This window comes from Gobio gobio (genome assembly GCF_949357685.1).
Source record: "Gobio gobio genome assembly, chromosome: 12".
Taxonomy (NCBI): Eukaryota; Metazoa; Chordata; class Actinopteri; order Cypriniformes; family Gobionidae; genus Gobio; species Gobio gobio.
The window spans coordinates 56,792,441-56,807,743 of record NC_137105.1 but is presented as its reverse complement, the minus strand read 5'-3'; the positions used below and the strand labels follow the sequence as shown (position 1 = coordinate 56,807,743).

General features: G+C 43.8%; 1 protein-coding gene across 2 annotated transcripts in view; it reads right to left on the bottom strand.

Moving 5' to 3' along the window:
* Positions 1-5,254: 5,254 nt before the first annotated feature.
* The window catches only part of znf292b (zinc finger protein 292b), a 19,942-nt gene continuing 9,893 nt past the window's right edge, over positions 5,255-15,303 (bottom strand). The window contains exons 2-8 of one of the 2 annotated variants that reach the window (XM_079831300.1): positions 14,874-15,028; positions 14,719-14,797; positions 13,744-13,879; positions 13,461-13,663; positions 13,184-13,320; positions 12,922-13,063; positions 5,255-12,830 (exon numbers count right to left, since the gene is read on the bottom strand). In XM_079831300.1, coding sequence (XP_079687426.1) covers positions 5,724-12,830; positions 12,922-13,063; positions 13,184-13,320; positions 13,461-13,663; positions 13,744-13,879; positions 14,719-14,797; positions 14,874-15,028 — 7,959 coding nt within the window. In that variant the 3' untranslated portion in view covers positions 5,255-5,723. Of the gene's footprint in view, positions 12,831-12,921; positions 13,064-13,179; positions 13,321-13,460; positions 13,664-13,743; positions 13,880-14,718; positions 14,798-14,873; positions 15,029-15,303 lie in introns of both variants that reach the window. The other variant, XM_079831299.1, reaches the window with a different exon arrangement.

Here is a 15,303-nt window from a genome sequence, read left to right as displayed (position 1 = left end):
ACGCACAAACCCCATCATAACAGAAACTCTTCCAAACTAGCACAACACAACATTACACACTCACCCACAAACCCCATCATAACAGAAACTCTTCCAAACTAGCACAACACAACATTACACACTCACGCACAAACCCCATCATAACAGAAACTCTTCCAAACTAGCACAACACAATATTACACACTCACGCACAAACCCCATCATAACAGAAACTCTTCCAAACTAGCACAACACAATATTACACACTCACGCACAAACCCCAACACAACAGAAACTCTTCCAAACTAGCACAACACAACATTACACACTCACGCACAAACCCCAACACAACAGAAACTCTTCCAAACTAGCACAACACAACATTACACACTCACGCACAAACCCCATCATAACAGAAACTCTTCCAAACTAGCACAACACAACATTACACACTCACGCACAAACCCCATCATATAACACTTCATTCAGGCATTCTCTCCCCTTCAGGTGCTGTATAAAAAATTGGTTAAATTTAAGTTTGTCTAAATGTAAAGAAACAAGTTCATAAAGCTCAAAACATTGAAAATGAGTCGGTTTGAGAACTCAAAAGAGAAATAAACACTCACTAAAGTTCATTAGTTTAGTTCACAGTGAGGCTGTTAAACACAACTCATGCTTCAGTTTATCACCTCAGTTTCACTTTAAAGACTCAATATCTTCAATATAGAATATGAGCCTGCAATCGTTCAGATAAAACTAACGACTAAACTCATGGCTTTAGAGAAACACTGATGTTCTCACATTGACTTCAAGTGTCAGTGGAGAGGGAATTAATTATTATTATTATCAATAAATGTGTAATAGCAGTAATAGCATAGCATTAGGGCGTCTCACGCTCAGCCTCTCAAAGTAAAGTCCTCAGACGTGAGCTGGAGAATAAAGACTATACTCATCTGTGTTCTTCACATCTTGGGTATGTAGTGGGAATAAAGTATATTGATAATGAAATGCTATATTTCACAGGTTTAACGCTGGACTGGGTTATGAAGTGAGTCTGAGACGGGTCAGGACACATTAATGAGCTGAAGAACACGTGTCAGTATGAGCTCTACTGTAACTGTGTGTTAGTGACACTTCAGACTCTTTCACATTTCTGGGTTTCTCAGAGCTGAAGTCGTCATATTGGGTTAACTCTTATAGCAGTCAATGAGAGAATACATGAAATATATATTTGTGTGCCCATTTGCTCAAATAGCAAAAGAAGAACTCCACAATAGTGATTTCACAACTTTCAAAAAGAGGGAAAGTAGAGAGAGATTGAAAACTGCAGTGAAGAGAGAGACAGATGTTCATTATCACCATCACTCCAGACACGGCATTAGAAACACACTCAGCAGAGGGAACTTGCTTTTGATGACAAAGTTATAAAATACTAAGTATTAGTATGAAAAAAAAAATAATTTAAATACAAAAAACATTGCAGGATTTACGATATTGATAAACACGTCATGTTTGAAAAGGGTCTATACAATTTCCATCCAGCCTAAAGTTTGAGTAATCTTGTGAAAGTGATTTTATGATTAAAACAAGAGCAAATCTCTGCCGATGTGTTCATAAAAATCAACTTTATTCAAAAGCAAGTCATTTTCATACCTAATGACAGATATTTGTTGTTTTAATTTCTCAGAACACAAGACGTCATTTCTTCATGAGCGTGACATTAATGTGCTGATTTAAGGATGATCATTTTGACAGCAGATTTTGATTTAGTTTTAGTCGTTTGAATTGTTTTTAGTTTTAGTCTTTAGTTTTTTCTCCTAAAATTGAATGGGTTTAGTTCAATTGTAATACATTAAGCATTTAAGCGTCACATAACCGACTGACACTTGAACTGACATTTTGACATTAAAAATACACGAAAGAGCCCAATTCACTTTTTAAAGAACATCTATATAGTTTTTATAACTCTGTATTTCTGTGTTAGTCAGTAGGCCATATCAGGTTAAGCTAAAGCTTCAAATAAGTTTATTTAATTTTAATTTCAGTTAACATTTATTTAATTTCAAGTAATGAAAATGTTTTAATGGTTTTAAAAAATGTGTACCTTGAAAGCAATGTAAGTCGCTTTGGATAAAAGCGTCTGCCAAATGCATAAATGTAAATGTAAATGGTTTTAGTGAACTATTATAACCCTGATACTTTATTGAATATGTGTCAAATACTGGTCTTTCCTCCTGACTGTGAATTAAATGGGAATGAAATTAAATACAGTTTATTGTGTAAGCAAAAACGAATATATAATGCGTGACTTTTAATGACAAACGAGCTGGAAATACACCAGGACTCTTATTTTGAAATGTCTGCGCATCTATTGCAGTTGCAGCTCATTCAATCCCACAATGCACTGCAATAACGAGTGGACAACCGATGTCCGACTTCACGCACTCGTTTTCATCCCTCGTTCAGTGAGCTGTGTTAGTGGATAGCGTAGGGATAATGAGGGTTTAGGGGTGATCTCAGATTGTTCTGAAGAGACTCAAAGGCTTTATATGATGAAGGAAAGTCGACATTAGGAGAGGAGATGACCACAGGATTCTCATTAATGGGTGAACTGGCCCTTTAAGAGACGGACCGACTGTTGATTTATTCATACAAAACTGGACCAATTCTGTGACATTTATACAATAAATTACATTTTGATGAATGGATTCTGTGATTTCGTCCTCATTTTCTGCATTTAATGCCATGATGTTGACCATGAGACTTTCTGCTCCAATTTAAGACATTTTTCAGGCTTTTTTAATTGACTTTAAGACCTGCAGAAACTCTGGGAGCTTATCTGTGGTTTTAATCAAATAAGTTATCGTGTTTTGATAGCTAGCCCTTATGAATACATTAGGTTACACCAACAGGCTAGAGGTTAGATCCAGTAGAAATGGCCTTTTAAGGATCGCCCATGACCCTAAACACAGCCTCGTGGCGGTTTATAATCTCATCAAAACACTGTTAGCATGTGGAAGCGGTTCAACTCGAGGGACAGAACCTCTAAAAACCACTGAACATTTAAGGGGCACAACCAGAACATACGGGGCGCACACCGTAAATCAGCACGCTAGCCAGATCTACTGATGTCCGCTGTATTAATAATAATACTCTGATAATAATACAGGACTCCAGACTAACATCTGAGAGCCGTGGCTCCAGCTCCACTCAGATCAGCAGATGGTGGAGATGCATTTTGTTAATAAGTGTAGTTACTAATAACAGTACATGTTTGTTTATTGGAAATTTAACAGTGAAGCGCTGAGCTTGAATTGTTATCCAGAAAAAAATAACTTTTCTTAACAACAGTAGTGTGCAAAAACCTAATTGTTATAAATGTTACTCTTATTGAATGTACTATTGTTCTTCTATAGTATCACACTGAACTAAAGGAACACTCTTTACTTGTTTTCTGTGTGATCCAGTCACAAATTGAAGAAAAGTGTACAATTTTGTGACTTCCTACTTTTTTCCATATATTATGGAGTGGAAATGTCTAATAAAATGGAGGTGGAAAAAAGGAAATGCCACCACCTACTGGTTATATTGGGTAGTTTTTTTTTCCATAAAGTGGCCTGCACCTTTAAACTTTTAGTTTTACAAATCATCACATTAAAAATATTACAATTGGATAATATTTAGAGCTTTGAAGTGCTGGAAAAAGTGTGATGTTCTCACGCTCAAAAGGTTGTAGGAACCCGGAGATGAATAATGTAAAAAAGAAAAAAACATTTGATCATTTCTTCCACCACACCATGGGGTGTTCCTACATTACATCAGTCAGGGCTCTGAACCGGTTCAAGGAACCAAAACGAACGACATTTTAAGAGGAACAAAAACGAAAACGAAATCAATTTGAATCGTTCTGAACAGAAACGTTAATTTGAAATGAGCATTAACCGGTTAATAAGGTTATGTTATCGTTCTCTTTAATATGTTAATCTGGCAGTGGCCAATCAGGAATAGAGTAGCTCAGCATGTGATGTGAGTAAATGTCATCTGTGAATCTACCGTAACACAAGTCAGTGTGAGCGCATTTACACGCCTCAAGCTCATTCTCTCCCGCTGAGCTCATCAATGAAAGCGCAGGTATTGGAGGATATTCTTTTCATACTTTTAAATAAGCAGTGCGGACTTTAAGCTCAAATAGACTGATTTAGGCTAGTTTATGGATTTTGTGTAAGCCTATCCAAGTAGGCTATAGCATCTATCAAACATTTGTCCTATAGTCTTTCAGATTGCCAATACAGCTCAATGTTTTCTATATAGACGGCTGATGCTTCGTATTAAATGGTGTTATATTGCATTAAATGATCAAGCTTTATTAGCTGACTGAGTTTGATTATGGGATGCAAGGACGTGTTGCGAAATTAGCAGTTGACGGTGCATTAAAAGATCAATGGTTATCCAGTTTATTTATTCTTTATTCATGCAATTTTTAAAACAGGTCGTGTTGAAAAAAAGTTATGTACAAAGAATGTTATCACTCTTCTGAAAAGAATTAGGCATAAGAGCCACTTTCGATTGTCTAACGCTCCATTAAAACAGGTCCGTTTATGCTTTGTAATTAATGCATGTATTTCTGTTGTGGTTTTAAAAATGTTATGAAATAAATATTCAAGTTTAATTACCATGCGTTATATTATTATTGAGTGAAAATAAGTCTATTTATACATATTTGTTTAAAGTATAGGCTAAATTAAAATAACGTTATTAACCAGTATTTTTTCAAATCAAACCGTTTTCAGAACAGTAATGTTTATTGAGGAACGCAAAAACGGAAACGCTATAATATCGATTCTGCTCGGAGTGAACCCATTGATATTTTTTTCCGTTTTTAAGCCCTGGTGGTGAGTGTTTATGATTTGTGGACTGAATGTTTCAGATGTTTCTCCTGGTCTCCGCGTGAGCTCTGATCTGAGATCTGTGGTTAATAACAGAGGATTCTGCACTGAACTCTTCCTCTAGGTCTCGCAGTGGCGATGTTATTAATACGGAGGTGAACTCAAGCGTGTTCTCACTGGATCTGTGTAGTAACGGTGTGGAGTGATCGAGATCGGCCCGTGTATGAGCTCTGATGTCGATTATTGCCCATTTAGTCACAGTCTGAAGCCCTGAACCATGCCGTAAGGTCCCTGTAATTCTATACATAACCACATCATTATACTGGACATCATCCACACAAGACCCTCAGCGCTCAAAACCTTTTAAGGACGAGACCAACACGGAGTAACAAAATGCAAGCTGTATTAAATTGGTTGCTATTGATTAACATACAGACTGCTGGTGGCAGTAGTTGATCAAAGAGCCACACACAACATTATCGACAAATTTCAGATTTACAAGGACCAAAACAGTTACGAATTATACACAGCACTACATAACATCAGAATTGATAATGATTCACTGTCAGCTGGATAGAAAAGAGTCCAATGGAATATTAAAAAGTACGAGTCTATACAATACTCAAAAAGAAAAATAAAATCAACCAAAGGCAACAGAAATGTGCTGAACGGCTTCATAAGGACATAACATGCTTTAGAGGTATTTCATCATCTACTGCAACTATAAAGTGAGCTTAACTTACACAGTTCAGTTAATAAACATCGCACTAGGGACCGTAGGATAGTGTGTAGTGTTTCCGAGGGTTTGCAGCAGTCCACCATCACTTTATCCTGAGTTCAGAACCACACCAGGGTCGGCTAGTCGTCTTTTTGAAGGATCACCGTGGGCCGCATCTCGTGAAGCTGCTTCAGAAGAATTTCAAGGACGTCAGAAAACACCTTTTGCACCTCGAACGTGACGTTGGCGAGGGAGGTGAGCTTTTGGGGGTTTTTGAACTCGATGGGCTTGTGTGTTTCTCTGGAGTGCACCTGTGCATCGGATCTCTTGCAGACGACGGTGGCGGTCTTGAGGTGGAAGGCCGTGTGCAGTCTCTTGTGTGCGTTCCCATTGAGCGGGACGGTGGCCTTCCTCTTCTGGGGCGTCTTGTTCTCCTGGAGGAACTGGAGGAAGGACACCTCGAACCCCATGGGCTTGAAGGAGCTCAGAGGCGTATTCTGCCCGGAGACGTCCTCCTGAGTCACCGTCGTGCTGGAGGACATGGAGTCGGTGTTCGAGTCCACATAACTGACCTTCGAGCTCCTGGCCGTCCGCAGTCTCGTCATCCTCTTGGGTCCGAAGGCCCGTTTGGCGAGGTCGCTCTTGCGCGGACGGCCCCTCCGCCGCTTGACCACCACAGAGATCTCCGAGCTCGAGTCTGTAGAAGGCTTGCCGTCCGACAGATCGACGTCCTCCGCGCTTTCCTTCTCAGACGTGAGCTTCGAGAACTCGGACTCACTCTGGCCCGGCTCAGGCACCTCCTCATTCTCCGTCGTCTCGATGGAGCTCTCCTCAGACTTATCCGTGTCGTCGCTCCTGGAGGCGATGCGCTTGTATCTGGAGCGGGGAATCTTTTTACAGTAGATGAAGTTGCTCCTCTGCTCCTCCAGGTATTGCTTTGGGAGCCCATGCTGAAGGTAATGCTTCATTATGTTCCGCTCAGAACTGGTCACCGTTTCGCAGCCCTTTATCATGCAAGCGTACTGCAGCTGTAGGCGTTTGGTGCACATGGCCGAGGCTTCTTCCTGTGTTTTCAAAATGGGCTTCCCATATTTGGTCCAATTGTTTTTATGAGCTTTTCTCTTCTTAAGAGCTACCTTTTTCATGGCTTCCTTCTTCATGGTGTCCTTCTTGATCTTGTACTTCTTGATGGCATCCTTTTTAACATATTCCTTTTTAACGTATTCCTTTTTAACGTATTCCTTTTTAACGTATTCCTTTTTAACGTATTCCTTTTTAACAGTGTCCTTTTTAACAGTGTCCTTTTTAACGGTGTCCTTTTTAACGGTGTCCTTTTTAACGGCGTCCTTTTTAACGCTGTCCTTTTTAACGCCGTCCTTCTTGATCGCGTCCTTCTTAATAGCATCCTTCTTGATGGTTACCTTCTTAACGGGTTTCTTGTTAGTCTCTCTGTTTTCCTTCTCGACAACTTCAATCTTGTCACACTTCCTGGGGCGGCCGAGTTTAACCCCACTCCCGCCTTCTCGAGGGTTCATGAGCATCCGTTTGTACACGTCTTGATGTTTCTTCATGGTGTGCCGCAGTAGATTCGACCGTGTGCTGTAAGCGCATTCGCATCCTTCCACCTGACATCTGAACATCCCTTCCACGGGCTCCACCTTTGAGAGTTTGGTTTCTTTATGATCTTTGTCGACATGGCCGATGTATTTCCAGAACGCGGTGAAGGTCTCCGAGCAGTTGGGCTGGTCACACTGAAACCGGCCCAGGTTGATACTGCACATCATGGCGCCGGCTTTCTCAAGGGCTAATTTGTGGAGCTGAAGGTAGTGCTGGAGCAAGTCTGTGACTGACTGGAAAATGCAAGAACAGTCTTTGACTTGACACCTGAACTCATCCACCTCCGCTATGTCCGCGTCCAACTTGTCGTCGCTATCCTCGTTTCGATCCTTGTCCTCAAACTCCTCTTCGTAGTGCTCATCTTGACTGTTGACCTCAAATTTAGGCAAATCTGACTGATGCACAGCTTTATAATGCAGGATCAAGTTCTGTTGGATTGTAAAAGCTGCCGCACAGCCCTGGTGAACACACCGATAAGGTCTATAAGGGCTAAAAGCGTCGTCGATATCTGCCTTTTTCTCTTTCGTTTTTTTGGGAGATTCTTTCGGCTTTGGCACTCGAGGCTTGCTAGGTTTGGGCTTTTTGTCCAATGCCTGATTTAATGTCTGCACTGGTGCACAAGGATTCTGGGTAAAAGGGGCGATGGGCAGAATCTCTTTTAGTGGTGACACATGGGTTGGACCAGGAACGGAGGACTTTGGGGAAAACCACCCATTGGCGTTCAGATCCATTCTTGGAGTGGCTGAGGAACGGCCAGACACAATCACTGACGGCTGAACGACCTTCTGAGTTATCGCCGGTGTTCCCAATGCAGGACTTCTGCACACAAAAGAAGATTGCTGGACAAGTGGAGTAATGCAACGTGATGTTTTGACCTTCTCTTCTTTCTTTAAGCCTGCTGTAGATTTAGCATCTTTCTGCGGTTTACGTGCATCCCCACATGGAGTGTTTTTAACTGGCTTGGGGATTTCTGGCACCGGACAAGGGCTTCCTCCATCACTATCCAGGAGTCTGTGATTGGGCTTAGGCCTGATTTTCATCCTCTTTATTTCTTCCTGTGTAAAGTTATGAACTGACATATAATGGGCTTTGAGATTGGAGTTGCGCGTGAAGGCCTTGGAACATTTGTGACACCCGAAAGGGGAAATATTAAACTGGTCTTTCATTTGAGTAAGCATTTTCTCTGTGTAATTGTGGAGCTTGACAAGGTGTTTAAAAAGAGCATCTTTCGTCATGCAACTGTAATTACAACCATTTGTGTCGCATGCAAATGGTTTCACATAAATGGGTATCTCCTTGGGTAAATCAGTGGGCTCTGGCTTAGTAGGCGGAGCTTTGCTTGCATCACTCACTACAGGACCAGCCACAGGTTTGATAACCTCATTGATTTCTCTGTCTAGGTCAAGATTCTCAAGAGCTTTTTGGATCTCCAACACGGCATCCACTTCGGTTGCGGGCATATTGGTGGACTGATCATTGACGCCACTTCCCGAAGACACAGATGAGACCGTGTGAATTACGCCTTCACCCAATTGTGAAATTGCCTCAACGGGGACGATAGGGGCTGTGTTTCCCACAGGTTGTGGCTCACTTTGAGGAGCATTCTCAATAAAGTTTGAGGTATTTAGTGGATCTCCAATGTCAGGACTTGCAACAGACATTTGCGAGTAGGAACTGTCAACACTTGATCCACGAGGCAAGCTGCTTTTTTTGTAAAGGTCTCCAGCCAATATCTGTTGACGTAGTCTTTCTTTGACGCTTTTCTCAGACACCAGGTTCTGAGCAAGACTAGCCATGGCTGCCAGAAGCCCATCATTCGATAAGTCACTTGCACTGTCGGTTATTTTTTCCTTGAACTCTTTCATTTTGTTAAAAGTTTCAGCTTGAAGAATTTGACTGACATGATCTGACGACCCGCTAGTCAGGCTAGATGTCGATTGGTCATCAGCCAACAATTGAGAAAGAAGAGGATCGCTGACTTCGTCATTGAACAGAGGCATCTCAGAGTAACTGGCTTGTAGCTGATGTTTGACGCTACCTGTGTGCTGGATGACACTAGTTTCTGACATGCGACTGCTCTGAGCATATGGACCACAGGGGTTTGGAAGCGTCTGCTGTTCTTGTCCAGAGCTCACACACAGATTTGACGAGCTTTGCTTGAACACCATCTGTTTGTCATTGCTGTTGTAGGTGCCATTGGCTTGGGGGAAAGTGACATTTGGGTATAGTTTTGGATCAAGAGGGCCCTTACTCTGTGGCAGGTTCACATATGCGGATGGTGCGGGGTGAGGCGAGTTAAGAAGATCAAGAAATGAGCTAGGGAGGTCCGCTGTCAGGTCCGCTTCATCGAAGGGTTTGCAATGAGCCCGTTTGGACAAATGTCCTCCCAGAGATTTAGAACTGGGGAATTCTCTATAACACCGGCAGCAAATGAACTTGCCATCTTTAATAATTGCAGGCCATTTTGTTCTTTTGCTTCGTTTAACTTTTTTAGTGCCTTTATCACTGGGCACATTTCCAGTGTTATTCTGACAACTTGGAGAACTGCTGTTTGATGGGGGCGTTTCATTGATTGGGAGAGGTAAACCTAAAGCGGTATCTCTCTCCAACTTCACCACACACGGACTATTGGATACTACGGAGAAATTATCGCTTGTTTGTTGCGTGTAATCTGCTGAAGCGTCTTTTGAAACAGAACTGTCAGCGTAAGACATCTGAGCAGATCCCAGATTTGTCTCTACTACTGAGTTAACAGCCGCCACTACATTAGGACCCAAGATTTGCTGCGGTGGATTGAGATTGCCAACAGGATGTAGGCTTTCATCCGAGGTGCCATTGAGTTTCTGAACGCTGTCTGCTTGAGCTGGTGCAGGGTAAACATTAGTATTATTCTGCGGTTGTAGCGTAGTGTAGCTCATACCTCTCTGCTCACTAGAAGCTGCATTCATGCGAGTAAAATGGCTGCTAGGAAGTGTGTTCATGTTTTGGGTCATTGTCTGAGAGTTACATATCTGCTGTTGGAGTACTGAATTGCTCCTGGGATCCCACAAGTGATCTGCTGCCATTTGAGACTGATTTGTACCATTTCCGAGCTGAGAGAGAACAATGGGATCTAATATATTGTCCATTTCATTGGTGCGGATATGCCCTGGGGACGCAGTGACTTGAGCGGGGACAGAAGGATAGCTGGGGTTTGCACAGTTGCTAGGGTAGGGAGGATGCGGTCCAACGGGATGAACAACAGGGCCAGCGACTCTCTGACCCAGCTGGGCTTGTGGATTCACGACTGAACTGAGGCTTCCGTTTACAGAAACAGGTCTAAGTGTGGATTTGACCGCGACGTTGTTCTTCTTTGCGAGTTTCCACTGTGTGTAAAAGTCAGAATGAACAGCCTTCATGTGTTTAGTAACACTTCTGTAAGAGCTATAGTCTCGCGTACATGTTTCATACGGACATTTGTGCCTCTCTTTGCTTTTCTCCACTTGGACAACATTCACATCTACTGGTTTCACGGATTTACTCTCCGAAACTTGTCCATTATTTGGCACGGAAGCCATTTGTAGAGGAAGTGTCTGAGAAACAGGTGGAAGCATTTGACCCAATGAGACAAGTGGTGCTGTGTTGTGGGAAGTCTGTGCTGGGGAGGTCATGTTAGTACTACACAGGCTCTGATATGAGGTTTGAACCGGAGGTAAAGGATTAGGGCCGTAATGTCTAAATACTCCATTGTTATTGTTGTATAGTGGAGTAGTGCCTGAATCGGCGGCCTGCAGCTGACCATCAGGTGGTGGGACAGGCAGAAAGTCCTCTAATACACTCTGATATGAAGATGTAGACGGCATAGGGTCTGAATCGCTCATCAAGGCCTCCAAAAGAGACTCCTCGGGTCTATGTGGAATTAAGTGAGGGCCCACAGCGGACTGGCCCAGGTGGTCACTGATCACAGGGATATGCGGGTGAATGGGATGTGGCTCAGGTTTACTTGTCCCAGAATGGACACACTCCTCTTGTGCAGAAAAGGCGCTATTTAGCATATTTTCAACAGAATGCTTTATCGTCCCCATGCCAGACGGATTATCCACTTGAGACCCTGTGTCGTCGTCATTCAAATGGGCGTCTGGGAGCGCGCCCTGATGTGTTGGATTGGAGTGGTCTGGATGAGGTTCTGCTGGTTGAATACTGGTTGAAAAGGCTTCCACTTTCACGACATGGCCCTCTGCGTGGAGGTCTAGCTCAGACTGCGAATGAAAGACTTTACCACAGTCCGGTGCTTTGCAGGTAAATGTTCTGTAATGTTGTGCCTCGTGGTCATACAGTTTGTAGGCTTCGGAAAAAATCTTGCCGCAACCAGGAAACATACACTTAGCCTTGAAGACTGGGTGGTCTTTCTTGTGTATGATAAGGTCGGCATTGGAGTCAAAGCTGGCTTTGCAATTAAGCTGAATGCAAATGTACGGTTTTGTACCGCAGTGCGCCTGGAGGTGATCGTTTAGGTGATCGACGCTGACAAACTGACGCCGGCAATACTGGCACACCACTTTTGAGTTCTGCATTTCAAGAAAGCACTTCGCTTCTTCGTTATCACCGTGATCTTTCACATGAGCAACAAGATTTCGGAAATATTTAAACCCCCTCCTGCAGCTTTGGACTGGGCAAATATTCCCCTCACAACCATTTTTGAAATCTAAACCATCAGAGTCATTGGCCACCCCATTGCTAAGTTTGTTGGATTGCCCAGCACTGTTATTTTTTGTCTTGGTCTTACGCGCCTGGTTTTCACTGCTTTTAGCTTTCAGGGCTGCTATGACGGGGACAGCAGTTTTGGGGTTGGCTAATTGTTTACTGGTCTTCATTGCAGCAAGCCGCTCTTTGCAAGAAAGTTTAACATGCGATGCGACGTGTGGTTCAAGTGTCTCTTTTGTTTCAAAGGTCTCTAAACATATCGGGCAGCTGTAGAGTCCATCTTTCAAGTGAGTCTGCGCATGGCGCACTATTCGGTGACCGAGAAACTCCTTATCGCATAAAACGCAGTATTGCATGTAAGCCTGCCAGTTTCTAAACCTCGCCGAGACGAATCCTTTCTCTCTCAACTTCTTCAACTCTCTGTTCTTCAGCTTCTGATCCTCTATTTCATTTAGTTCATTAGTTGTGTCCAGAAAGCGCTGCGAGACATCCTTGAACTCCTCACTAAATATGCCGGTCTCGTCCCCTAAGCCCTCAGGGTCACCATCGTTCAGTTCATCAATGGAGGACACAATTGAGGCCTCTTCCCCCATTAGAGCCAAACAGTGGCGTTTTAAAGCCTTCCAGTTCCAGAACTCAGGATCAAAAGGCCACTGTGTTTTGAGGACTAGAAGGAGCTCACAGCGCAGAGAGTTGGGTACCGGTAGGTCTTCCTCGTCGAGCTTCTGGTCGGGCTCATTGTAAAGAGTTTCCACTGCATAGTACGAGTCCACGGTTGGCTCCAGGAGAAACTCTGTCAGTTGGCAAGCCCTTTTGACCTCCAGGTCAGAGGGCAAGAGGCAGGAAATGGTTTTGCAGACAGTGGCCTTGGTGTTTCCTTCGCACGACTCCAATCGCAGAGCTCGTATGCAGATCTCGACACAAGTCGAAAGTCCAACTTTGTCCATCTATTGATTTGAAAAAGTAGTATTTAGTATTAAAGACATTTGACCATGTTTAAAATCAACAGCATGAATCGAGAAAAAAGAAAAGGCTCACCTCTGACTGGATGACTTTGATGAAAAAGAGTAGGTGGAACACGGTTTTAGACAGAAATGACATCTGACGGCATCGGTCCAGAAAGCCTTGATCTGAAGGCTCTAATCGCTTGAGCAGTTTCCCCCAGAACAGAGTCAACTCCCTGCCGGAGAACACACAACATCACGCAAACTCTTTACAAACAGAACACTTTAAATCAATCATAGTTGCAGCAAACGCTCATTGGTCGACTCTACAAGCATTGGTAAGGTGTGTGACTTGCCAAGCACAGTAGGTATCCTCCTGTAGAATCTGACGGGTCAAAAAACCAGAGCACAACGTAAACGCCGCCTTCTCATCCCCATCAGCCTCAAGGTTGCAAATCATCTCTAAAGCATCACGGCAGTCCACTTTGGAGAGCTGAAAGAGGAAGGGAGAGAAACTGCAGATGTTAACCCTACACTATTATGAAAATATACTTCCTAAAGCCTTGTGACAACAATGAATCCAAGTTCTTTGAATGCATGGCTGTTGAATCTGTGGTATATTCTCCATCTCACCTCTTCCATGATGAGTTCCTGCGGAGCAGATGTGCACAAACACACCAGGTGCATCTGCTTGAAGTGTCCGGTCTCCTCAAACCCAGAGAACTCCGCACAGGCCTTGGCCAGCGCCGCTGCCTGGTCCACACAGCTCTCCTTGACCAGGTGCTTGACCCGCATCCTCAGAAGGGCTGGTCCTTCCAGGCTGAGGAACTCACGGACTGCACACACATTAACAAGCTTTCAGTGCTCCTGTAGCAGGGGTGGACCGGTGAAGTGTGCGGGAGAAAGCCAAGCTCACCTGTCTCTTGCGGAGGCGGGTCATTGGTGAGGATGGCCTGCAGGGTGGGATTGGTCCAGACCCCTTGCCCTCGGGCGATGGTGGAGAGAATGAGCAGATGACTGATGCCCTTCTCTTGCACCAGAGGATGGGCCATCTACAGACACAAAGCAAACATTAAACACCCAAAAATGAAAATTCTGTCATGAATGACTGAGCCTCATGTGGTTGGACACCCGTCAGACCTCCGTTCATCTTCAGACACAAATGAAGATATTTTAGTGTAAATCTGATGCTCTGAAAGGCCTCCATTAGCACAATGCACGGTTCACTCTCAAGACCCTTAAAAGGCACTAAAGACGTCATTACAAAGTCCATCTCACTACAGCGGCTCTACAATAACTTTATGAAGAGACAAGAATAGTTTGTGCGCAAAAAAACCTTAAATAACGACTTATATAGTGATGACGATTTCAAAACACGGCCTCATGATGCTTCGAAGCGTTATGAATCAGTGAGTCGATTCAGTGGTTTGGATCGCCAAATTTCAGCAGTTTGACACGCGATCCAAATCATGATTCGACTCACTGATTCATAACGCTTCGAAGCTTCATGATGCCGTGTTTTGAAATCGTCATCACTATATAAGTCGTTATTTAGGTTTTTTTTGCGCACAAAAACTATTCTCATCTCTTCATAAAGTTATTGTAGAGCCGCTGTAGTGAGATGGACTTTGTAACTTTAGTCTTTAGTGTCTTTTAAGGGTCTTGAGAGTGTAAAGTTGAGCCAATGGAGGCCTTTCAGAGCATCAGATTTACACTAAAATATCTTCATTTGTGTCTGAAGATGAACGGAGGTCTGACGGGTGTCCAACCACATGAGGCTCAGTCATTAATGACACAATTTACATTTTTGGCTGAACTAACCCTTTAAAAACAATCGAGTTCTGTACTTTACTGAAGACGATAACAAAGCTGATCAAATATAGTAGCATACCTGGACAGAAGACCTAAACCTCTCCCACAATGCATCTGGGATATTCCTGGGCATGGAGACCAGCAGCTCTGCACAGCTCCTACAGAAGAGAGGAACCCACAGTGATAAAGCAGTGATACTGGAGCAGAGAGAGGAGTGTGCCAGGCCATACTCACAGCGAGAGCCGCTCCAGCACCACGGGCACCTTCTCACACTGGGCGGAGAGCAGCGGGCACACCTGGGCGAAGCTCATCAGGGCCATGATGTACACCTCCAGCACGGGCAGCGGCTCCTCCTCCATCCTCCACAGGCTGGCGTACTCCACCAGCGTCTGAAACAGCACAAGCGTCAGTCACAGGCCTATAGAAGCCGTGTGTAGCCGGACCCAATCAGAACGCAGATCTGGCCGGACACAATCAGAACGCAGATCTGGCCGGACCCAATCAGAACACAGATCTGGCCGGACCCAATCAGAACGCAGATCTGGCCGGACCCAATCAGAACGCAGATCTGGCCGGACCCAATCAGAACGCAGATCTGGCCGGACCCAATCAGAACACAGATCTGGCCGGACCCAATCAGAACGCAGATCTGGCCGGACCCAAT